At 44.7% G+C, this 21,248-nt stretch overlaps 1 protein-coding gene across 15 annotated transcripts in view; it reads left to right on the top strand.

The window, feature by feature from the left end:
- Srrm234 (Serine-arginine repetitive matrix 2/3/4) overlaps positions 1-21,248 on the top strand; it is a 285,071-nt gene that overhangs the window by 136,584 nt on the left and 127,239 nt on the right. For 13 of the 15 annotated variants that reach the window (XM_055065690.2, XM_055065693.2, XM_055065689.2 and 10 more), the window contains 5 exons: positions 1,523-1,681; positions 5,559-5,624; positions 5,685-5,732; positions 18,653-18,751; positions 18,909-19,046. In XM_055065690.2, the coding sequence (XP_054921665.1) occupies positions 1,523-1,681; positions 5,559-5,624; positions 5,685-5,732; positions 18,653-18,751; positions 18,909-19,046 (510 nt within the window). The remainder of the gene's footprint in view (positions 1-1,522; positions 1,682-5,558; positions 5,625-5,684; positions 5,733-18,652; positions 18,752-18,908; positions 19,047-21,248) is intronic. The other 2 variants (XM_055065691.2, XM_055065695.2) reach the window with 2 other exon arrangements.

The raw sequence follows: 21,248 nt of genomic DNA, 5'->3' as shown, positions 1-21,248 counted from the left end.
GGGCGTTCCAGGAGGCTTTCCAAAAATGGAAGAAAAAATGGGAAGAGTGCATTGCCAGTAGAGGGGACTACTTTGAAGGGGACACCACTTAAAATGTTGTGCCATAAGCAGTAAAGGTGTTATAGCAAAAGTTTGGTTTCTTTTTTAACACACCTCGTATATATATATATATATATATATGCTGCAAAGTGAAAGTGACAACGAATAAGAGGAAAAACCGTGTTCGCCATGACGTCATCACACATGCCAGAGCTGCTTCAGAACGTCTTGGCAAAGGGCTGTCACTGAATAAATGGGTGCAGTGTTCCCGTTCTTGTGTGAGCGTTATTATGCTCCTGGGTCGCCCGGCCGGATGCTGTACCTGTCTGGTAGCAGTGATAACAATATATATATATATATATATATATATATATATATATATATATATATATATATATATATATAGGAGCTTTTCTGTTCATAATATTTCCTGTTACATCAGCTTGCTGCTGTTTGTTTTGCACCCATCTCCATGCAACATTGAAGGCCTATCTCGCTGCTGGTGTCTGATGTTCACGGGTCTTGATGTTCATAGGTTGGCTGGTGTGCTATGTGTTGTGATGTAGTAGCTGATGTTGAGGCAGATATTACGGTCACAGATTTAAAGGACATTTTTTTTAGTAATGAGTGCAGTTCATATCTATTGAAAATAAACCTAAAAATTTTCAACGTATGGCTATATTTTCCTTCGAAAACAGCTCTCAAACTGTATCGCAGCATCAGCCTAATTAACCAACTTGTGGAGATGTTGCCAATATTATAGATCCTGCATGCCATGTCTCTACAGAATGTGGCGGAGGCCTAGACTGCTAACCAAACAGAGTGCGAAGTTTTTCCCAATATTTATTGAGCATAACAGAAAAAGGCAGTTTTCACTAGATGCAAATGTTTTGTAGCTCTCATTCCTGATGAGCCGGAACATTGCACTTTCGTGGGTTGTAGGCAATTGAAGCTTAAAAATTTTTTCTATATTTCAGAATAGCTTTTTCTTTCTATAGTGCTATCAGTATAACATCAAACACTTCCTGTACTTTACAGTAAACTGTGCTGTTACATATTAAGCTGCTATTACATTGTCCTTGAAGTTTATATTTTTTTAGAACATCAGACGCACACAGCCGTATGTGTATCCTGTCCCTCGTTGAGCTGTTCTAAATTCTTTAGAAGAGTGAAGTGCTGGGCTAGTTGTTTATCCAACATGATAAACGACTTTTGTGCCAAGGTCACACACACAAGAAAGAGATAACGTGGGTGCCCGTGTTGTCTCCTTTCTTGTGTGTGTGGCCCTGGCACAAAAGTTGTTTATTATGTTCTAAATTCCATGCTATGTATTTACAAAGCACATTTCTGTAGCTTTCTTTTTAAATATGGCATGTTATTGTAAGCATTACTTAACGAAAGATCATTACCTTACGAAAGCTTTCAAGGTGGCGCTACCAGAATATAAACAGGAGGACAAGAGCAGGCATTGTCTTTGTTTCAGTGTGAAGGAGACACACCAGATGGCGGAGGCGAACCAGGAGAAGAATGCCAAGCTCAAGGAGGCCCTGGGCATCAGCAGCTTCTTTGTGGAAGGCAGCTCCTTCGACCCAGACCGCAAGAGCCGGGAGGCAGCCGCCGAGGCACAAAAGCAGCTCCACAGGTTTGGTGCAAAGCGTTTATTTTAGGCGACATGGATACCTTTGCAATGAGGGTCCTTAGCTGGGCTTGTCCGTTTGTGTACATTATGGCGAAACATTGCAGAGGCTGGGACGAGCGCCCGTCTTATTTTTCGCACGTCCCGTTGTCTGCGCTGTTTTGCCATGAGGCACCTTTTTTATGCACACTACATTTGTGCAGTACAGAGAGATTTAAAATGTGAAGTGTACCAATTGTAATTATTTTTATTAATAATTAAACAATATTACTGCTTAAAAATTGATATTTATACTTGCCATATATATGCCATTCACCAACATTGCAAAGAGAACTTGCAAAAAAGAAAAGAAAGGCTTTTCTTTGTTTCGTTCGCAGTGATGTTAGAAATGTGGAGGCTTGTAGCTTCGCTAGAATGCAATGAAGTGTCAAAAACAAGGACATGGCAAATAATGTGCAAAACAGCCTTTTTGATTTGTTTAAATGTCCCTTTATAAAAGTTGTTATCAGTCATTGACAATTAAACCTCATTATAACAAAGTCTGTAAAACAGTCATTTTACTTCGCTGTATCCAAATGTCACTATTGTGATAGTGTGATGCAAAACACAGTTGCCAACCAATTCCTTTTTTTACACAGAAGAGGCTGCAGAATACGTCAAATTATCGGGCAGTTCGGGAAAAACAAATTTGAATAAGCGTAGCAGTTTTGTTGACTTAAGAGCTGTCGACCACTTTTATGCTTTGATGCCCCGCCAACCAAGTCACACAAAAAGGCGAAAGAAAAATGTCGGACCAACGCGCTGTGGCGAAAGGTGTAAGCAAAGCTTTTGCGTTCATTCCATCACTGCGGCTTGCCAACATAACTTCTGGTGTTGCCCAGAGTGGTATGACATCGAGTGCTATGTTTGCCGATCTGAACCGCTGCTCTCCACACAGTTCGACGAATGCAGCATCAAAACCCGTAGGATGCCTCAAAAAATCTTTGCTTGAAAATCACACAGGAGCGGCGCGACAGCCTGAGACTTCATTCATGGCTGGCACATTTTCTGTTTTGCAACACCATGCACACATAACGTCGGAAACATCGACCAATGTCCTGTATGGCATCAGAAATTTGTTATTGCCACTGTTGAACAGACGGGTTTTATCACAGACACATGGTATCATGTACTAGCAGGTAGCAGTGCCAGGTAAATGCGAGCAGTTCTGAAAAGTTGCTCAGCTACTTAAATCTAAAGCTTGTTGCAGGGGCAGTGCACTCACTGGAAACAGTTTTATTTGCGCTAAAAGAGTCTGTTCGTTACAATTGCTTTCCCTGGGAATTTGTCTTTTTCTTCAGTGAGTCAAGGATGGAAGCTTTCTTAGACTTTGAGATCACAGAGAGTGAGCTCTGTGGATATCCCAAAACAAGCAGCAACATCTTTTTTACCAATCTATATCGCTTGCAAGATACTAACCTTGTCCACAAGCACAAGGGTATTGCATTTACATAGTACCATCTAGCATCGCTGAGGCCACCATCAGGTTGATGCAGGAAAAGGCCTCCGCTTTGGTGGGGGCTTTCTGTTGCATGGCGTGCGATTTGAAAGGTGCATTCACAAACAACCATGTGTAATTCTACCGTTTGACTGCTGGTACCCGCAGAAGTTTGTTTCTTGCCTCTGTCTTCCTCTGGGATAGCAGTGAACTTTCATTATACAGTCAACTTCCATTAACTTGACCCTGACGTGACCATCGAAATTGGTTCAACTATCCTACAAGTCGAGTTAAACTAGAGGCAGCAAAGAACACCAACGTACATCGCTTATTCATCAGCAGTATTTACCCTGATTCTAAAATGCCCCTGAATCACTTGCGTACCCACTTTTTATGGGTTCAAAGTAAACTTCAAAGTAAAGTTCAAAATAAAGCCAGTGAATTTCTTTTTGTGTTTCTTTTGCAATGTCTGTGGACATACTTCACTATAATCTAGAAAAGAAATTTTTGATATAGTCAGTTTTCGTAAACAATGTCTGTGAGCACGAGACGTTTGAGGCAGTTTGTATATGCAATAGAACCTCATTACATTGAACCTGCATATACAGTCGAATCCACTTATAACAATACTTGAGTTCCACAAAAATTCCATTGTTATAACGAAGTGAAAAAAAGTCAAAATAGAGGGATGGCAGAGCTGTTGTGAGAAGACTATAATGGCGGGGAGGCCAGGGCCCCTCCCCACCACCTTCATCCACCCGGCCACTGATTATGTTCACTTGTTAAACTGTTTAACTCGCCTTCTTGCACACTCTGATCACATGCAACAAGCCGTGGCTGTCGGCGTTAAAGAATGGCACTGCTATATTATAACAAGTGCAAAGAGGGGCCAAGGGCGGCAAGCGACATGTGAGCTCCGCCGAGGCATCATTTGGTTAAGCCCCAAAGGGGGCCTTTTAAAAATGCGAGAATGTTTTCATGGCAGTTTGTCAGCTCCAAAACAAATGCTGAGGCAAGATCGCCACAAGCATCTCGCCACGTACTTCTCACTGGCTTGCACGACAAAACCCCATGACCGTCAGCCTTGCTTGCTTAGTGCGAAGCTTCTCCTTCTCCAAAGCATACAGGTGCTCCACGTAGTGCATGGGAAGGTTCCTTGCGAAACCAAAGCTCCGAAGGGACTGAATCATCTGCAGGGCCTCCTGTGAGGATGACATTGAGGCAGCCTGCCCTACAGCGCCATTGCTGCCATCGTCTCCATCGCTATCGGATACAAGCACGTTCACGACAATCGCCTCATCGCTTAGTTGTGATGTTTCTAATGTGTTGTCCACATGTAGAAACTGTTCAAATCCTGAAGCATCCTTGTCGACTGCAGACCAAAGTTTAGGCACCGAGAAAGCACTAGCAGGGGGCCTCTTCCACTTCCTTATAGGCACCTTGTCGAACGCGTTTGTGTTTGTGTTCTACCGAGGAGCTTTCTTTGTCAAACTTCGCCAAGCGGATGATTGCCGACACTGTCGGTTGTGATAGTCCGTACTAGTTCACTTGGACGTCAGTCAGTGCCAGCTCAGCTGGCAGCTCTGTTTGCTGCAGCAAAAACAGTGGCTCTTTGTGTTTGAGTCACACATTTTTTTTACCGTCTTTGTAGTCCTTCACGATACTGCACTTCCAAGTCTATAGGAGTGCACTTTCTTTTCACTGGCAACGTCGTGCATTGCCGATGATTGGCGGGTTCATCAGCCATCTTCCGTTTTGGTGGCAAGTCAAACGAGGCTGAGGAGCCATGTGGCCAGGAACAACTTTGACGCAACCAACAAAGACGAGAACGAGCAACCTATTCCGTTGGCAGAACTGCGCAGATTGAGGGGCCAGCGAGCAATGGGAGCAGCACAGTTGGCGCAGCCCATCCATGTTTGGAAGGGAGCGACGGCAGAAAGGCTGGCGATGCAGAGAAGGCTGGGAAATGACTGCGCGGTGGCCATTGAGGAGGCGGGTGATCATACAGCGGCTTAAAATTAAAAAAATTTTTTTTCAAGGATTTCACATTTCATTACCTTTCAGCATGGGCACCCAGTGGCCAGGCTTCATCGTTATAACTGATGATGTGGCATAGTGGCATTGTAGTAAGCGGGTTATTTCACCATAGAAAGCATACAAAAGTTGAAGGTGCACCATGTTATGACTGATATATTGTTTAAACTGGTATCGTTATAAGTCAGTTCGACTGTAGTTAACTAACAGCCGTAGTGAAGAGTCTTTATTAAAATACCGTAAGTAGCTGCATATATATATATATATATATATATATATATATATATATATATGCTGATGTAGTGAAGATGGGTTCACTGAATAAACACACACGAGCTGAACATATAGTGAGAGTCTTTCTTGTTTTCACAGCCTTGTTCCTGATTCGGACAGCTCTCCCGAGCAGAAGAGCAGGAAGAAGAAGGCAGCCAGCAAGAGGCAAGTGTCCGCCTCACTTCTTGTGCTTTGTGAGAGGCTGACTCTATTCTGGCTGTGCAGGAGGAGCCCCTTGCCTAAGAAGAAGAAAAGTTCAAGGAAGCGCGCAAGGCAAGTGTGTTGTCCTAGCAGGGCCATACATCACTGCGTATGGCCTGAGGAAAATGCTCAAAATGGCAAGACTTACTGGAGAAGGCACTGATTGAAAGTTGTTTATTTGAAATAGCTTTGCTTAGAGTGGGTTCATAGGTGTGCTTTAATTTTCTTATAAAATGCCTCTTTCACAAGCAACATATTTTTTTTATTGATGATGCAACAGGTTTTATTGTGAAGTAATCAATGTGCTCGCTTTCATCTAGGTAGCAGTTTTATTAACTTGTTCCATTAGCGAACGAAACAAGTAGATTCACACTATGAAATGGTTAGGTGAAACAGTACTGTATCCAGTGATAGTGGAATGCATCATGTAACCGCGCAAACGACAACGGGCGAGGAAAGAAATACACAGGACAGGCGCGGAACTTCAACATCCTGTGACCTGTGTCCTGTGTGTTTCTTTACTCGTCCATTGTCGTTTGTGCAGTTACATGATGCTTTCCAATATTGACCACCAACTAGCCCGCCTCTCCCTGTTAAATCCAGCGGTTAAACAGCTGCACCAAATTGCAGCGTTCGCACTGTCCTTCTCCAAACTTCAGTGGGAAATTGTGCCACGCCTGCGCAAAATGAAGCATAACAATGAAAGCCTCCTTTTGTCAGTGCTGCCTCAGTAGTAAAACTGAAACACAAACCTAAACAGCAGCACCGCTGTCGTTCTCACCATCCTGGAAGTCTATGGTGTGGCCAAAGATACCATCAAGTCCCCGTTCACTGTTCTAACGCGAGAGTGTTAAGGGCCCCGTGTCGCAGAAAATCCTGCGTTCCGCGTCGGCTGCATTTCGGCAAAAATTCTTTCGAACCACGCATACCCATCCACGCAGGCCCTTCATCTAGCGCAAGAAATTGACTGAAATAATTGAATTTCTCAAGGTAAAATAGTTCAGAAAAATCATAAAGTACGACTAAACACAACCTACAGACATGATAGCATAGGATTTTAATTTAAATATACGAGAAAACATAATTCTGTTAAGCAGAAACTCAAGCAGCCCCTTTTCCAGCTTTTCTACCATTCATAAAGCGGCCATGGCCTCCTAGATTTGCGCGCGCCGGTGTGTACAAGTCTGAAAGGCCATAAAGTGGTGACATGAGTTCAAGTGACATGTGTTCATGTTTGCCTGTGCGTGCGTGACACCATGCTTGTTGATTTAATTAGTAAGCGAATGTTTACATGTTTATATGACCCATAACATTGCTATCCTTGCTTCGTATGGCTTTCTAATAATTTGCCAACGCAATCGATGCTTTGTTTTTCAAGCGAAACTGCGAGATTTTAATAGGTTGAAAAATAATGCATGCCAAGGCCAGGTCGCTGGTCAGAATTGTCTGGTTTTCTGGTTTAACAAAGGTCGAATTATTTAGCATTTACCGTATGATGTGTATGTGTGACTCTTAGCCTGTGGTAAACAAGGTTACCCAGTCAAGGATGTTCCAACAATGTCAGGCAGGCATGGTCTGGTCTGTGTGGTCAAGCAGTGTGGTCCAGTCCATGTCGTTAGTTGATGTCTACATGTACTTAGAACAACTGAAAGTTTAGCTAGTTGGCAGGTGTGTAAGGCAGGTGTGCAAACGTGGACACAAGGCAAACGTCTGGGACAGCAAGAATTCTGGCTATCAACTGAATGGTTGCACAGTGGTGTAAAAGAATGAAGACACAAAATGTATGTGTGCATGCTCAAGGGAAAGCAGTGCATTCAACCCGTCAAGCATAGACACGTATGGGAACTTACAGAACACAACTGTTGAGGAACGGCAATTCTTCGTGCAAGAGGGCTTCCTCATGCCTGCTGCCGCTATTAATGATATGCCAAACCTTAACCACAACTTCTTCATTTTATGTCTGCCCAGAAGTATACTGTCTGCAAATTTTGGAGCCCACTTGCAATTATGACAGCTTAGTGAAAAGTTAGACGGCGTCCCACTGGTCAACCAAACATTTACCGTATTTACCCGATTCTAACGCGCACCCGTTTGCCGTTACCTAAAAAAAAGAAAAGTCCTCTACAGTACTGCGCACCTCATTGTTTCGTGCAGGAATACAACTTTCTCTCACTTGGAAAAACAGATTTACTCCCAATACACTAAGTTGCGATAAATAAGAAGTTGCAGTTTTGCCCATAAGGAGGAGCGTCGATTGCGATAGCAAATTGGTAGACAGCTATACGAAAAGTAAGGATAGTAGTTTATCGGCTGTCTAAACTTTTAAACATTTGCTTACATACTAAATTAACAAGCATGGTGTCACGCGTGCGCAAGCAAACATGAACACGTCTCACTCAACAACCGTGGAAACTTTATATCAAAATACTAGAGTGAAGAAGTGCTGTGGCAAGAGCAAGGGAATTGATCTTTGTGCGGCCTCACACTTCAACGCGAACGAAGAAATGAGAACACTGCACAGTGCGCCCAGATGCGTATACTCTGGCCATGCTCAAATTAGTGCAGTCAAATGGGCCGGATGGTGCTCACCTGCTGAGGCGCTGCTGTGGAAAAATTGTGCGAGGGCGCTGCGAGCAAATTGGTTTAGGGCGGAAACGAGTTTCGCAGCATATTCAACGTAAGTTCGTTGCGGGTGCCGAGACCAATTGTGCATGTATGCTCTTACAATGATGCTTTATTTCGACGGTAAACTTATATTGACACCTTTTTGCTACGTGTACATAATTGAGGCATGTGTTATCCAATGTGATGTCTTCAATTTTGCTGTCGTTAAGTACGTCGTCTGCTAGCGAGCGCGCGTTCGTTGCACAGATGCTGGCGGTCACCCAGTTTTTCTCGCAGTCTGCGCAGTAAAACTTTTTATGGTTTTACTTGCTTTGGTGCACCCGTGACTCTTGTCGGTCAGTACCAAATGTAGTTTTAGCCAAGTTTTTAACACTGTTTCGTAAACGTAACACAACTTTTAGCCACAGAATTCACCTGTCTGCAACATGTAACTACGTAAGAAAATTTTATTGGTATTGTGTCATTTTATGCACGCTTCTTGTTGGTGGAATATTGATCAGGGACAGTGATCAAAGAAAACAATACTGTAGTGAAATAAGCCACACTTATTAACTGGGTGGTGCAATGAGATGCAGATAACCAATGCACTTCTTGGTAAATCAAAGGGTACTTAGACATATGTATGCAAGACATATATGTAACAAATATTATACATGCACTGATAGAAAAAGTGAAAACTCCCTACCAGAATAAGTGTGTGTTGAAAATCACATTTCAAAGCTGCACCTGCTGCAGGTGAACCAGTCGATTTTCCAAGAAAAAAAATCAAGAAAATCATTGGACGTTAATATGAACAATAGTGTTAGGGAAAAGATATTGCTTATGTATACTCAGACTAATCGGGGAGACCGGGAAGCCTTTACCAATGTAATCTCATGGCTTGTCTGGCGATCTCCTTCAACGTGCCAGCAGGCGAAATGAAGTAGAAACATACAGTCTAATTGAAAGGTATTTGCTATTCAGATTAAGTTCAGTAGAACCTCGTTGATACGTTCCCGTTACGTACATTTTCCCAGCGCCAACGTTCGCAATCGAGAACACGGAAAGATGACCCAAAAGAGTTACTAATTTTTGACCGGTTCGTACATTCCTGGAAAATACGATTTCTCGGCACCAACGTTTGGTGCGTTGCCAAACTGCCATCGTACGATACATTTTCCGGCCACTAGATTCCATGTGAACAAGAAAAGGCGCAAGGCGCGCACTAAGTTCCTCATTTCGGTACTAGCAAACCTTCTCCGGGGTCATCACATGCGGCATTCACAGCTAACACTGCCAATGCTATTGCGATAAGCACCTTTGTCTATCTGTTTCACAGGGCATGGTGCATAGTGCCATTGGTAGTGTACTGCAAGCCTTTAGTATGCGATAACCCAAACGCTGGTAAGAACTCGAATTAGCCTAGACCTGAGGAGGGAACGGAAGCAACTGGTGCATAAGAAGTCGATCAATGAGTTAGCGGTAAGAGGGAAAATAGAGGAATTCCAGATCAAGCTACAGAACAGGTATTCGGCTTTAACTCAGGAAGAGAACCTTAGTGTTGAAGCAATGAACGGCAATCTTGCGGGCATCATTAACCCTTTGAGGGTCGAATTATTTTGAAAAAAACTTTCCCAGGTGGTCAAATTATTTTTTTGCGGATCTTGAATGTCCAAAATGTATTAAGTCGGGAATAAATAGTCAAAAATAATTAGGAACAGTATTTTGGTGCCGCCATCACTCAGAATTGCAAAATGTTCAATAGTATTTCCGAGCGTGGTACTCGTTGTAACACGGGTCTACGCACAGCGCCTTATCGCAGTCTGCACACCTAAAATGCATGTCTGTTCTCTTGAAGCGAGGAGTTGTGTTGGCGCACACATGCCATCTCTGCGTGCGGCTACCTTGGGCAGAGGTCTGAGGCACCCTCTTGCGTAAGCGCGTTGCCGCGGTGAGCGAGAATACCTCGCGAACGGCGCTGATAAGCAAGTGGTGATAACCAAGCTAAGAGAAGTGCCAATCAAGATAGAAATCAACTTCCGCCGCCCCTGCGAGAGCGTGCCGACAAAGAGAAAAACAACGTTTCGCGCGCCTCCGTTGCGATCGCGCGGCGGAACCGAAACCGCGAAAGCGCGTTGCCACTGAGAGCGGGAGCGGGAATACCTCGCGAACGCCGCTATAAGCAAGCTAAGAGCAGCGCCAATCAAGATAGAAATCAACTTCCACCGCCCTGCAAGAGAGTGCCGACAGAGAAAAAAATGACGTTTCGCACGCCTCCGTTGCGATCACGTGGCGAAACCGAAACCGCCAAAGGGGCGTTGCCGCAATCTGAGCGACGCGCTGAAGCTAGCAATCAGCTCTGTTTATCTCCCCAAGAAGGTAGCACCAATTTCAAACGCATCTTGTAAGTGCTAAGGGGTGGCAGCACCTCCCGATGAGCGCTCATCGTCATTATGGCGCGAAATTTCAAACGGAGGGTCAGAACCGTACCCGTACGGCAAAGACCTTGCGGGACAGAAAACCGCCGCCGTACATGTACGGCTAAAACCTTCAAAGGGTTAAGCAGTGTGCAATAGAAGTCGGTGGTAGCTCCGTTAGACAGGATGCCAGTGAGCTATCGCAGGAGACGAAAGATCTGATCAAGAAACGCCAATGTATGAAAGCCTCTAACCCTACAGCTAGAATAGAACTGGCAGAACTTTTGAAGTTAATCAACAAGCGTAAGACAGCTGACATAAGGAAGTATAATATGGATAGAATTGAACATGATCTCAGGAACGGAGGAAGCCTAAAAGCAGTGAAGAAGAAACTAGGAATTGGCAAGAATCAGATGTATGCGTTAAGAGACAAAGCCGGCAATATCATTACTAATATGGATGAGATAGTTGAAGTGGCTGAGGAGTTCTATAGAGATTTATACAGTACCAGTGGCACCCATGGCAATAATGGAAAAGAGAATAGTCTAGAGGAATTCGAAATCCCACAGGTAACACCGGAAGAACTAAAGAAAGCCTTGGGAGCTATGCAAAGGGGGACGGCAGCTGGGGAGGATCAGGTAACAGCAGATTTGTTGAAGGATGGTGGGCAGATTGTTCTAGAGAAACTGGCCACCCTGTATACGCAATGCCTCATGACTTCGAGCGTACCGGAATCTTGGAAAAACGCTAACATAATCCTAATCTATAAGAAAGGGGATGCCAAAGACTTGAAAAATTATAGATCGATCAGTTTACTGTCCATTGCCTACAAAGTATTTACTAAGGTAATTGCAAATAGAATAAGGAACACCTTAGACTTCCGTCAACCAAAGGACCAGGCAGGATTCCGTAAAGGCTACTCAACAATAGACCATATTCACACTATCAATCAGGTGATAGGAAAATGTGCGGAATATAACCAACCTTTATATATAGCTTTCATTGATTACGAGAAAGCATTTGATTCAGTCGAAACCTCAGCAGTCATGGAGGCATTGCGTAATCAGGGTGTAGACGAGCCATATGTAAAGATACTGGAAGCTATCTATAGCGGTTCCACAGCCACCGTAATCCTCCACAAAGAAAGCAACAAAATCCCAATAAAGAAAGGCGTCAGGCAGGGAGATACGATCTCACCGATGCTATTTACAGCGTGTTTACAGGAGGTATTCAGAGACCTGGATTGGGAAGAATTGGGGATAAGAGTTAATGGAGAATACCTTAGTAACTTGCGATTCGCTGATGATATTGCCTTGCTTAGTAACTCAGGGGACCAACTGCAATGCATGCTCACTGACCTGGAGAGGCAAAGCCGAAGGGTGGGTCTAAAAATTAATCTGCAGAAAACTAAAGTAATGTTTAACAGTCTCGGAAGGGAACAGCAGTTTACAATAGGTAGCGAGGCACTGGAAGTGGTAAGAGAATACATCTACTTAGGACAGCTAGTGACTGCGGATCCGGATCATGAGACTGAAATAATCAGAAGAATAGGAATGGGCTGGGGTGCGTTTGGCAGGCATTCTCAGATCATGAACAGCAGGTTGCCATTATCCCTCAAGAGAAAAGTTTATAACAGCTGTGTCTTACCAGTACTCACGTACGGGGCAGAAACCTGGAGACTTACGAAAAGGGTTCTACTTAAGTTGAGGACGACGCAACGAGCTATGGAAAGAATAATAATTGGTATAACGTTAAGGGATAAGAAAAGAGCAGATTGGGTGAGGGAACAAACACGAGTTAATGATATCTTAGTTGAAATCAAGAAAACGGAATGGGCATGGGCAGGACATGTAATGAGGAGGGAAGATAACCGATGGTCATTAAGAGTTACGGAATGGATTCCAAGGGAAGGAAAGCGTAGCAGAGGGCGGCAGAAAGTTAGGTGGGCGGATGAAATTAAGAAGTTTGCAGGGACAACATGGTCACAATTAGTACATGACCAGGGTAGTTGGAGAAGTATGGGAGAGGCCTTTGCCCTGCAGTGGGCATAACCAGGCGGATCACGTTTGCTTCGGAGCCATCTGGCATCGCCCACCAGCTTGACTTCGTTTCGGTTTCCCCTCACTCTTCTAAAACACCACGCATTTGGAAAACAATGAAACGCGTCTCTGGCGACCGGAGCATGACCCGCTCGACGCATGCTCAGCGTCTCTCGTGCCGCAACGATCCGCGCGACGTTTCGCATTACTTAGATGTCAACAATAGTTGAGTCCGTCAGATGTTTTAGTTAGTTTGGATCGTATGTTTTCTTGGATAGTATGTTTGTCCTGCATTCTTTTTTTTACAAAACATATGAACAAGGTTCTATTGTATCAAAAATTATCGAATAGCAGTTTCTATTGGAACGTAATGCGTATCAGCACTTTCGAAGTCTCGAAGGTGAGGGGCTGATGCAAGTGAGGAATCTTATTCCAAATGATTGTCATGCTGGAGAGCCGTGGCTCCTACGCAGAGGCGCACCAGTTCCTGAGAGAATCAATGCACTGGTGTTAATCGGTTCTCATGAACAGGTTCCTAGCTGCCATTCAATATACCGTATTTACTCGCATAATGATCACACTTTTCTGCCAGAAAAATTGATGCAAATTCATGGTTGCAATCATTATGCAGCTTAAATTTTCCGTGGAAAAAAAACATTTTTTTTTCATCCCGCATTTGCTGCGGGATGACAGGTCAACAAATGGGCGACTGCGGCTATAACAGTGCGGGACGCCAAAACAAAAATGGCAGCCGGCGGAGCAAGCCGAATGCGATTTTTTGTCTTGTGAGTATATTATGCACATTGAAACAGTTTCTTCCATATCAGTAATGAATAATACAGTGCAGTCCACTTATAACGATACCACATATAACGATATATCGGTTATAACGATGGGTCGACATGAGAGTGTCATTTTATGCATTAGGTCTATGGGGAAAAAAACCATTTATAACGATCGGTTATTCACCACATATCGGATATAACGATCAAAATTTTGCAGTCTCGACGGCGTTTTCCGTGCCAAATAATCGTAACGTTTGCGTTGCTTAGTTCCCTGAAACGAACGATGTCGAGACGAGGCGATGTTTACCTCCGTAAGTTCGTATCTGCCGCCATTACCGCGCAGCGCGTCTCGCCCCGCCCGCGCACGAGTAGGCGCAGCCAACGTTGGCGCAGCGCGCCACAAGATGGCGCTAGCTGCTTCATGCGCGCGCGTCGGCCACAGTCGCTCCGATAGAGAGAGAAAGAAAAAAAGAAGCGACAAGCAAAGCGGCGCGGTGGCGCCCGTCCCGCGTCTCTCTCGCGATAGCAAGCTGACGACACCGAAGCAGCGTGCAACCAACGGTTCAACCCAGTTCGAAGATGGCGCCGACAAAGCGCAAAGCTGTGTCGCTTGACACGAAGATGGATATTTTGCAGGACTCTCGATGCGGCTTCAAGGTGAGCGCCCTCGTAAAGAAGTATGAGCTCGTCCAGTTAACGATTTCAACCATCTTGAAAACCGGGAGCACCGCGATTGTGAAGGCAGGAGCTATCAGCGGCCATTCCGATCAGCGGAAAAGGGGTTAGAGACCCTTTGTACGCCGATGTTGAAGAGGCGCTTTACCAGTGGTTCATCACCAATTGCTTCAAGAAGGCGGGCTTTGTGCGTAAGGACGAACTTCCCCAACCCGCTGAGACCGACCCGGTGGAAGTCGCTGACATAACCGAGCTCTGGGAGCTCGTTCCTACTGGTGACACAGGTGGTGTGTCGAAGGAGGAGTTTTTGACTGCAGACAGTGCTGCCTCGTTCTGCGATGAGGTCACCGACGAGGCGATCGCCGAAGATGTGCTGTCTCGACAGACGCAGAGTTGTGCGACGGTGGCGACGGCATCAGCGACAGTGACAACGAGATCGACTGTGGCTCCTTGACCCCGACCACGATGTCCGTGCACGCAAAGTGCACTGTCGTCGATCGACTCCTTAATTGATTTTATGCATGCTAAAGGATTGCCGCCAGTGTTCGCGCAGCAGCTGGAATCCATGCACACCGCGGTTGTGAAGCTGAAGCTGCCGCAAAAGCAAGTGCAGATTTCGGACTATTTCGGCGCGCCTAATCCTTGACACGGTCATTGGCGCTAGAAATAAAGTTTGTTTTTCACGGCCTACTGTATACATCATCTATTCTTTAGAGCAAGTAGCGAATTCGAGTTCAGAGCTGCAAAGGTAAAGAGCGCAAACGCGTTTAAATTTTTTTTTTTTTGTAAATGCAGTCCAGATATAGCGATCATCGGTTATAACGATCATATTTTTCGTCTTTCTCGATATCGTTATAAGTGGACTGCACTGTATCGTTACTATAGGCAAGTTTGCAGCAATAACGTAGCCATGACCACTTTGAGGGAACAGAAACGGAGATAGGCGCACTTAGCTGCCAGTGAAATAGAAACCCGTGGCGGGCACGCTGCGGAAACTGCGGCATTTGTCTTCACTACTATCTTAATACGGCACGCTTCCGCTATGGGTTGACGAATATCTTAGCTGTGTGACAAGCATCGGCATATGAATAGGGTACACTTCTAACGTATCAGTGTAAATGTGGCTGTTATCGTTGCCGCTCGCGATTTGTTGCATGCCCACGAGTGCAGACAAGAATCGAAAGGCACCCTTTATGTTGTTCTTGTTGACCTAAACCATTATGCTTATAAACTTTAACCATTAAACTATAACCATTAAACTTATAATAAAGCCAAGGCAAGTTTGGTTGTAGCTTTTTTTTTTCATGGAAGTGCGGAAAGTGATGAAAGAAATGAAATGGGGCATCTGCTTAAGAATGTTCGGTGTGCGCAGACCACTTGGCATGTTTGAAGAGTCGTTCGCGTAGCATATGACAGCATTTGACAGATGGTAAGCATGATCATCATTAGCTAGACTTGGCACATGACATAACGCTGTGGTAAGTTCGGGGTGCAGTCATTACATGGGAAAGGAAAAAAATCTAATTTTGACGACAAAATTTAGGGGTGTGATCATTATGCGAGTGCGATCATTATGCAAGTAAATATAGTAAATGCGCAATTTTGGGACAGCCTGGAAATCTGCTAATTTGATTCAGGCAAGGCAAGCATTTTTGACCGTCTCAACATGTCTGCAACCCATTAAAACTGGGTGCCCACTGTGGTACCACACTTACTTTCAACGAACATAGCAGATCTACAGATATCTCTTATGTGTATGTGAGGCATACCGTTCCTTTAACTGCTTCATTGTTGTCCTTTTTAGTGCACCGTAACTGAAAGCAGCTGTTTATAATATATAAGCTGCTTAGTTGAGTGAACATACAGTTTGTAACGGCATTACATTTAGGTATGAAATATTAATAAGCGTAACATGTTTTTCTCGGAAATCAGACTCCACAATAATTTTCTTTGTTTACACCCCTAGAAGAAAGCCGAAGGATGCAGCTACCCTCCTTTTTCTTTTTTTGAAACAAATTCCGGTGTTTTACATCTGGCGATGTGATTATGAGGCATCCTATTCATAGTTCTCCTGTGGTTCTATAACAGGCACATAAACAGAAGTACACAAGTGTTTTTCGATTTCGTTTCCATCAAATTCCATGAGCTGGTTTGAACCCATGAGCTTGAGTTTAGCAGCGCAACGCCTTATCCACTATGTAGCTACTAACTAACCTACCACACCGCTTTTTGTTGTTGTTGTTGTTAAGCATGGACTGAACAAAACATTTCACATGGCTTACGGGCCAAAGATTAGCATATATAATGGCTACCTAAAACTGTTTTCGGTGTCCGAGGTCCAGCTACAATAATAGAACCCATAACTATTACTCCACATTCTGTTATGCGAGGAAGATGGAAATATGAATGGAATGTTACACTGCAGTTTTTTTCCCCTTTTCCTTTAACAATACTTCCTGTAAATTTGAGTACAGGGTGGCAGATGGGTCAGATACGCTTTGTTTGAAGCAGCAAGCAGGAAGGTTACATATGTTTCTCCGTCTGCATTTTGCAAGACCTACAGATGGAAAACTATATGCACAAAAATACACGAGAGATAAATGCTGTTTGAAGAACAACAAAAATATTTGTTCTCCAAAGGGAACCGTACAGTAACATAGTAGAATGAAACCGGACACTGCGGCCGCAATGCACGCGCTATCACTGAGTGGCATGTTAAAAAAGAAAATGAAATAAAGAAGAGAAAGAAAGGCATCGGTTCCTAAGGCATAAATACATGTCATATGCAATTACGCGGTCTGAACGCGTATACGAGCACGCAAAGTAGTATGAATGAACCTTCCAAGAAGTATCGCCAGTCGTTTCCCACGGTGCGACCTTGATGCGGCCCAATCCACTTTAATCGCAGTGCCGCCACAGTACTTTTCGTCGTCACGCGCCTCATTCCAAAGCATGTGCTGTCCGAGCCGATCGTCCCACTTAACCTTACTCTTGTACATCGTAGTTCAAATACTCGCCGTAGATGGCAAAGTAGACAGCTAAGTAGACAGTGGCCATCTGAAGTCTCCTTCCAATTCTCACAAAGATGTCAAAGTAGACAGCTTTGTGAAGATAACATCGAAGTCAAAAATGATGCAGGCTACTTTCCTGTACAAACAATATGGCGACTGAGCAGGACATTTGGAAAGCCGACAGGAAGGTTGTCTGCACACAAGAAAACATAGACACACTATTCTATGGCCTTAATGTAAGCTACTTCATGTATTTCATAGGTTTGCAGGCGCAAAGACTTAAAATACAGAAATAATGTGTGCTTTTTCCCTACTTTTTCTTGTCGCTGCATGGTGGCGTCACGTCGCAGAAGCGTCTTCTGTACGTCTTGCACACGGCTAGAAACGCGTTCACAACATGGCCTTGCAGCTGTCTCGGCTGTCTCCTTAGCTGTCTACATAGACTGTCTCCAATGCTGGCCAGAATTGGAACACACCCTCTGTATCCACTGCAGATCGCTTTTAAGATAGGGGCCGCGTAGCCCCGCCTTACACAGCAGCTGCCGGAGTAGAACAGCTCTCCTGTTTGCGCCAGTTCCGCACACAAGTTTTGAGAACTCCGAACACCCATGATGCGGCCCAATTTCTGTCAGTCTCTGCAAACGGGATCACTTTCCTTTTAATTGCAGCATCGTGATGAGCTCAGCATGTCTTCGTAGTCGGCACTTCCATGCTGATAGAGCTAATGCAGAAAACGGGAAGACGGACGGTGGACTAACCTAAGCACACATACTGCAGCGCATGGAGGGAGCTACGACAGCTAGGGTCAAAGAGCATACTCAGTGGCCTTGCTGAAATGCCGATGGTGATATGGTAACGCAGATTTAGGGCCGTACCCAATTTTTGGACCCACTCTATCGGAAAAAAAAAGGGCACGTTAGATTCGAGTAAATACGGTGTTCTCAATTGACCTCTATGCAACTGTTTGTCTGTCCTACATACCTCAGCTACATAAAAGACCCATTGGGCATTCTGCACGACGTTGGATAGGCACAGGCATGTTTGGTGAAGCCTGAAGTGCTTGTCGGGGCCAGTTTTAGTGCACACTCTACACATGGTACATTGAACACGGCAGAAACATGTCTTGAAATGCATTTGTCAGAGAGAATGTGGGTTCCCCTCAGCTGTCGTGATATCTTAAAAGTCGTAGTTTATTTTTTAGAATGACAGAAAGCTGAGCTAGTTGATAAGGATTCATTATGCAAAAAAGGTGAGGTGCGCAGACAGGACACAAGAGAAGTGGACAACACGAATGCCGGCGTTCGTGTTGTCCACTTCTCTTGTGTCCTGTCTGCACACCTCACCTTTTTTGCATTATAGTTTGTTTTGCTGTTTGTGTGGCTGTTGCCCTTGGCTGGTTTAGAGACTTCCTAGTGTGGCTCAGTATGCACTTGTTGCGGCCTTGTGTGTCTGGTGGTGCAGGTCAGAATCCCCTGTGGTAGTGAAGCACCACCGAAAGAGCAAGCCTAAGAAGAAGCAGGCATCAAAGTCCAAACGCAAGTCCCGCAAAAGGTTTGTGAGGTGAACGGTGCTAAACTTCCAAGTGTACTGCCATTGCACATTTATATTGTGAGTGATGCTGCTGGCTCTTTTATCAGAGCACTGCCAGCCGTGCTTGCCACTTGGGCACAGACTGTCCAGTAGTGTATGCCTTGCACAATGGCCATGATTTGCGCAGTCCTGTGGTGGAGAGCCGACGCAAGCGTCAGCGGCGATCACCGTCTGAGTCAAGCAGCTCGGCTGACCAGAGCAGCGACGAGTCGTCCGAGTCCTCCTCTGAGGATGAGAGCGAGTTGTCATCATCTGAGGAAAGCAGGTGAGGTGGCGAACTTTTTTTTTTTCTTCGCATTCTCTAGTTGCTGGCATGCATTCATTGTTAGATTTCTGTTTGCCATCCTTGAAACGCAAATGACAAGACTACACTAGGAAATTTTATATACAGTGATATGTGTTGAGCTGGCAGACTGCTTATAATTTAATAAATGTGCGCTGCCCTATTGCTGCGCCAATTTAGCACTGGAGTGTGGGTGCATTTACGCATGTAACTTGTCTTTCTACTATGCCCATTTTGATAATGGCTACAGCTGGAAGTAATGAAGCTTGGTTTGTGAAACCAAATTGTGCTTTTATTGCAGAAGGCACACTATATTCTTGTGTTTTCCAAAGCAAGGAATTGCCTTTCACTCGCGTCACCACGAATTTGCTGCTTGGCATACACAAGTAATCTGAGACTGTTCTTTGTTACAATTCAAAGGTGTTCCTTTCTTTGAAAAAAGGCTCTACTTCGGATAATGTTTTTCACTGGTCGCATCTGGAGCAGGATTTCACGGGTCAGTGTGGACCAAATTTGCGCTTTGCACTGGTTGTTTCAGATCAACTCACCCTGCACCGGAACGTGTTCACTTGCTTCGGCTGCCTAGATGCAGATTAGGGCGGAAATAGAATGGGAAGCATATATATGCCCACTGTGAGCATAGGCTTGCGCTGTGGGCTGCCATGGAAATGTACAGAAAGGAAGTCGGTTTGTGTGACGTGCGCACGGACTTTAGATATGATCCACCGCGTAGCTCTCCTCTGGCAGATTGGTGAAATCCGAGCACTCACTCTAGGATTTCAGCTGCCGCTCCAGATTGACCAGTGGAATACACTATTAGCCATAGCTGGCAACTCCTTATTCGGCTGGAGAAGAATGTGGCGTCACAGCATTGCATAAATGTAGTGAGGTTGCTGCTTAGTTCTGAGTGTAGTCAAATGAAGGTCATGTCGTCAGTCTTGTATGGCACAGTGGTCATTAGCTGGGAAGGAAAAGTTTATTGCTGCAAAGCAATACAACTCATCAGCTGTCTGAGCAAAGCAGTGGGGGCTTATAGCCAGCTATTGCGTATTGCTTTTACCATGCATCAAGGCCTGCCTTCATTTCTCACAAATTGGGAAGGGAGAACATGCCTGCATGCTGCTTTACTACCATACAGCTTCTACAGCACCAAGAATCTGCCTGTGCAATCCCAAAAAGACACTGGGATGCTTGTGGGCCCTGATGCCTTGTCTTTTGCTACTGTCAAGCACCCTAGTAGTGCCTGCTAAGCTACCACATATTTGTGTTGTCAGAATCAGTTGTTTTGACGGGCTTTCACTAGTGAAGTGTTGTTGATGCTGGTTTTGCTGGATGTCATTTATATTTTAAGTTGATACCAACACGCTTCCAGATAGGCATTTCACACTCAGTCTTTGCTGCGGTGAGTACTGTTGTATCTAACAAGTCTTGTGTGCTTAATTGCGGTTCAGTGTAGTGTCTGCATGTGGGAAATGGCCATGTGGCCAGCTGAGTGTTGTTTTGTTCCCTGCATTAGATTTAAGTGCCATTATGAGTTTAATGCCAAGGATCTTAGCATGAAGGTTGGACTATATTGGACCTTGAAAAAAGCGGGCACGTCCTGTGCTACCGGGGCTTAGCGGAGAGACGAGAACTAGGAGTCGGATTCCTGATTAATAAGAACATAGCTGGTAACATACAGGAATTCTCTAGCATTAACGAGAGGGCGGCAGGTCTTGTTGTGAAGCTTAATAAGAGGTACAAAATGAAGGTTGTACAGGTCTACGCCCCTACATCCAGTCATGATGACCAGGAAGTCGAAAGCTTCTATGAAGACGTGGAATCGGCGATGGGTAGAGTGAAAACAAAATACACTATACTGATGGGTGACTTTAATGCCAAGGTAGGCAAGAAGCAGGCTGGCGACAAGGCAGGGGGGGAATATGGCATAGGCACTAGGAATAGCAGGGGAGAGTTATTTGTAGAGTTTGCGGAACAGAATAATATATATGCGGATAATGAATACCTTCTTCCGCAAGCGAGATAGCCGAAAATGGATGTGGAGGAGCCCGAACGGCGAGACTAGAAATGAAATAGACTTCATACTCTGCGCTAACCCTGGCATCATACAAGATGTGGACGTGCTCAGCAAGGTGCGCTGCAGTGACCATAGGATGGTACGAACTCGAATTAGCCTCGACCTGA

Source organism: Dermacentor andersoni, chromosome 3 (genome assembly GCF_023375885.2).
Source record: "Dermacentor andersoni chromosome 3, qqDerAnde1_hic_scaffold, whole genome shotgun sequence".
Lineage (NCBI taxonomy): Eukaryota > Metazoa > Arthropoda > Arachnida > Ixodida > Ixodidae > Dermacentor > Dermacentor andersoni.
Note: the sequence above shows the minus strand (reverse complement) of the source record. Positions and strands in the feature narration are given on the sequence as shown.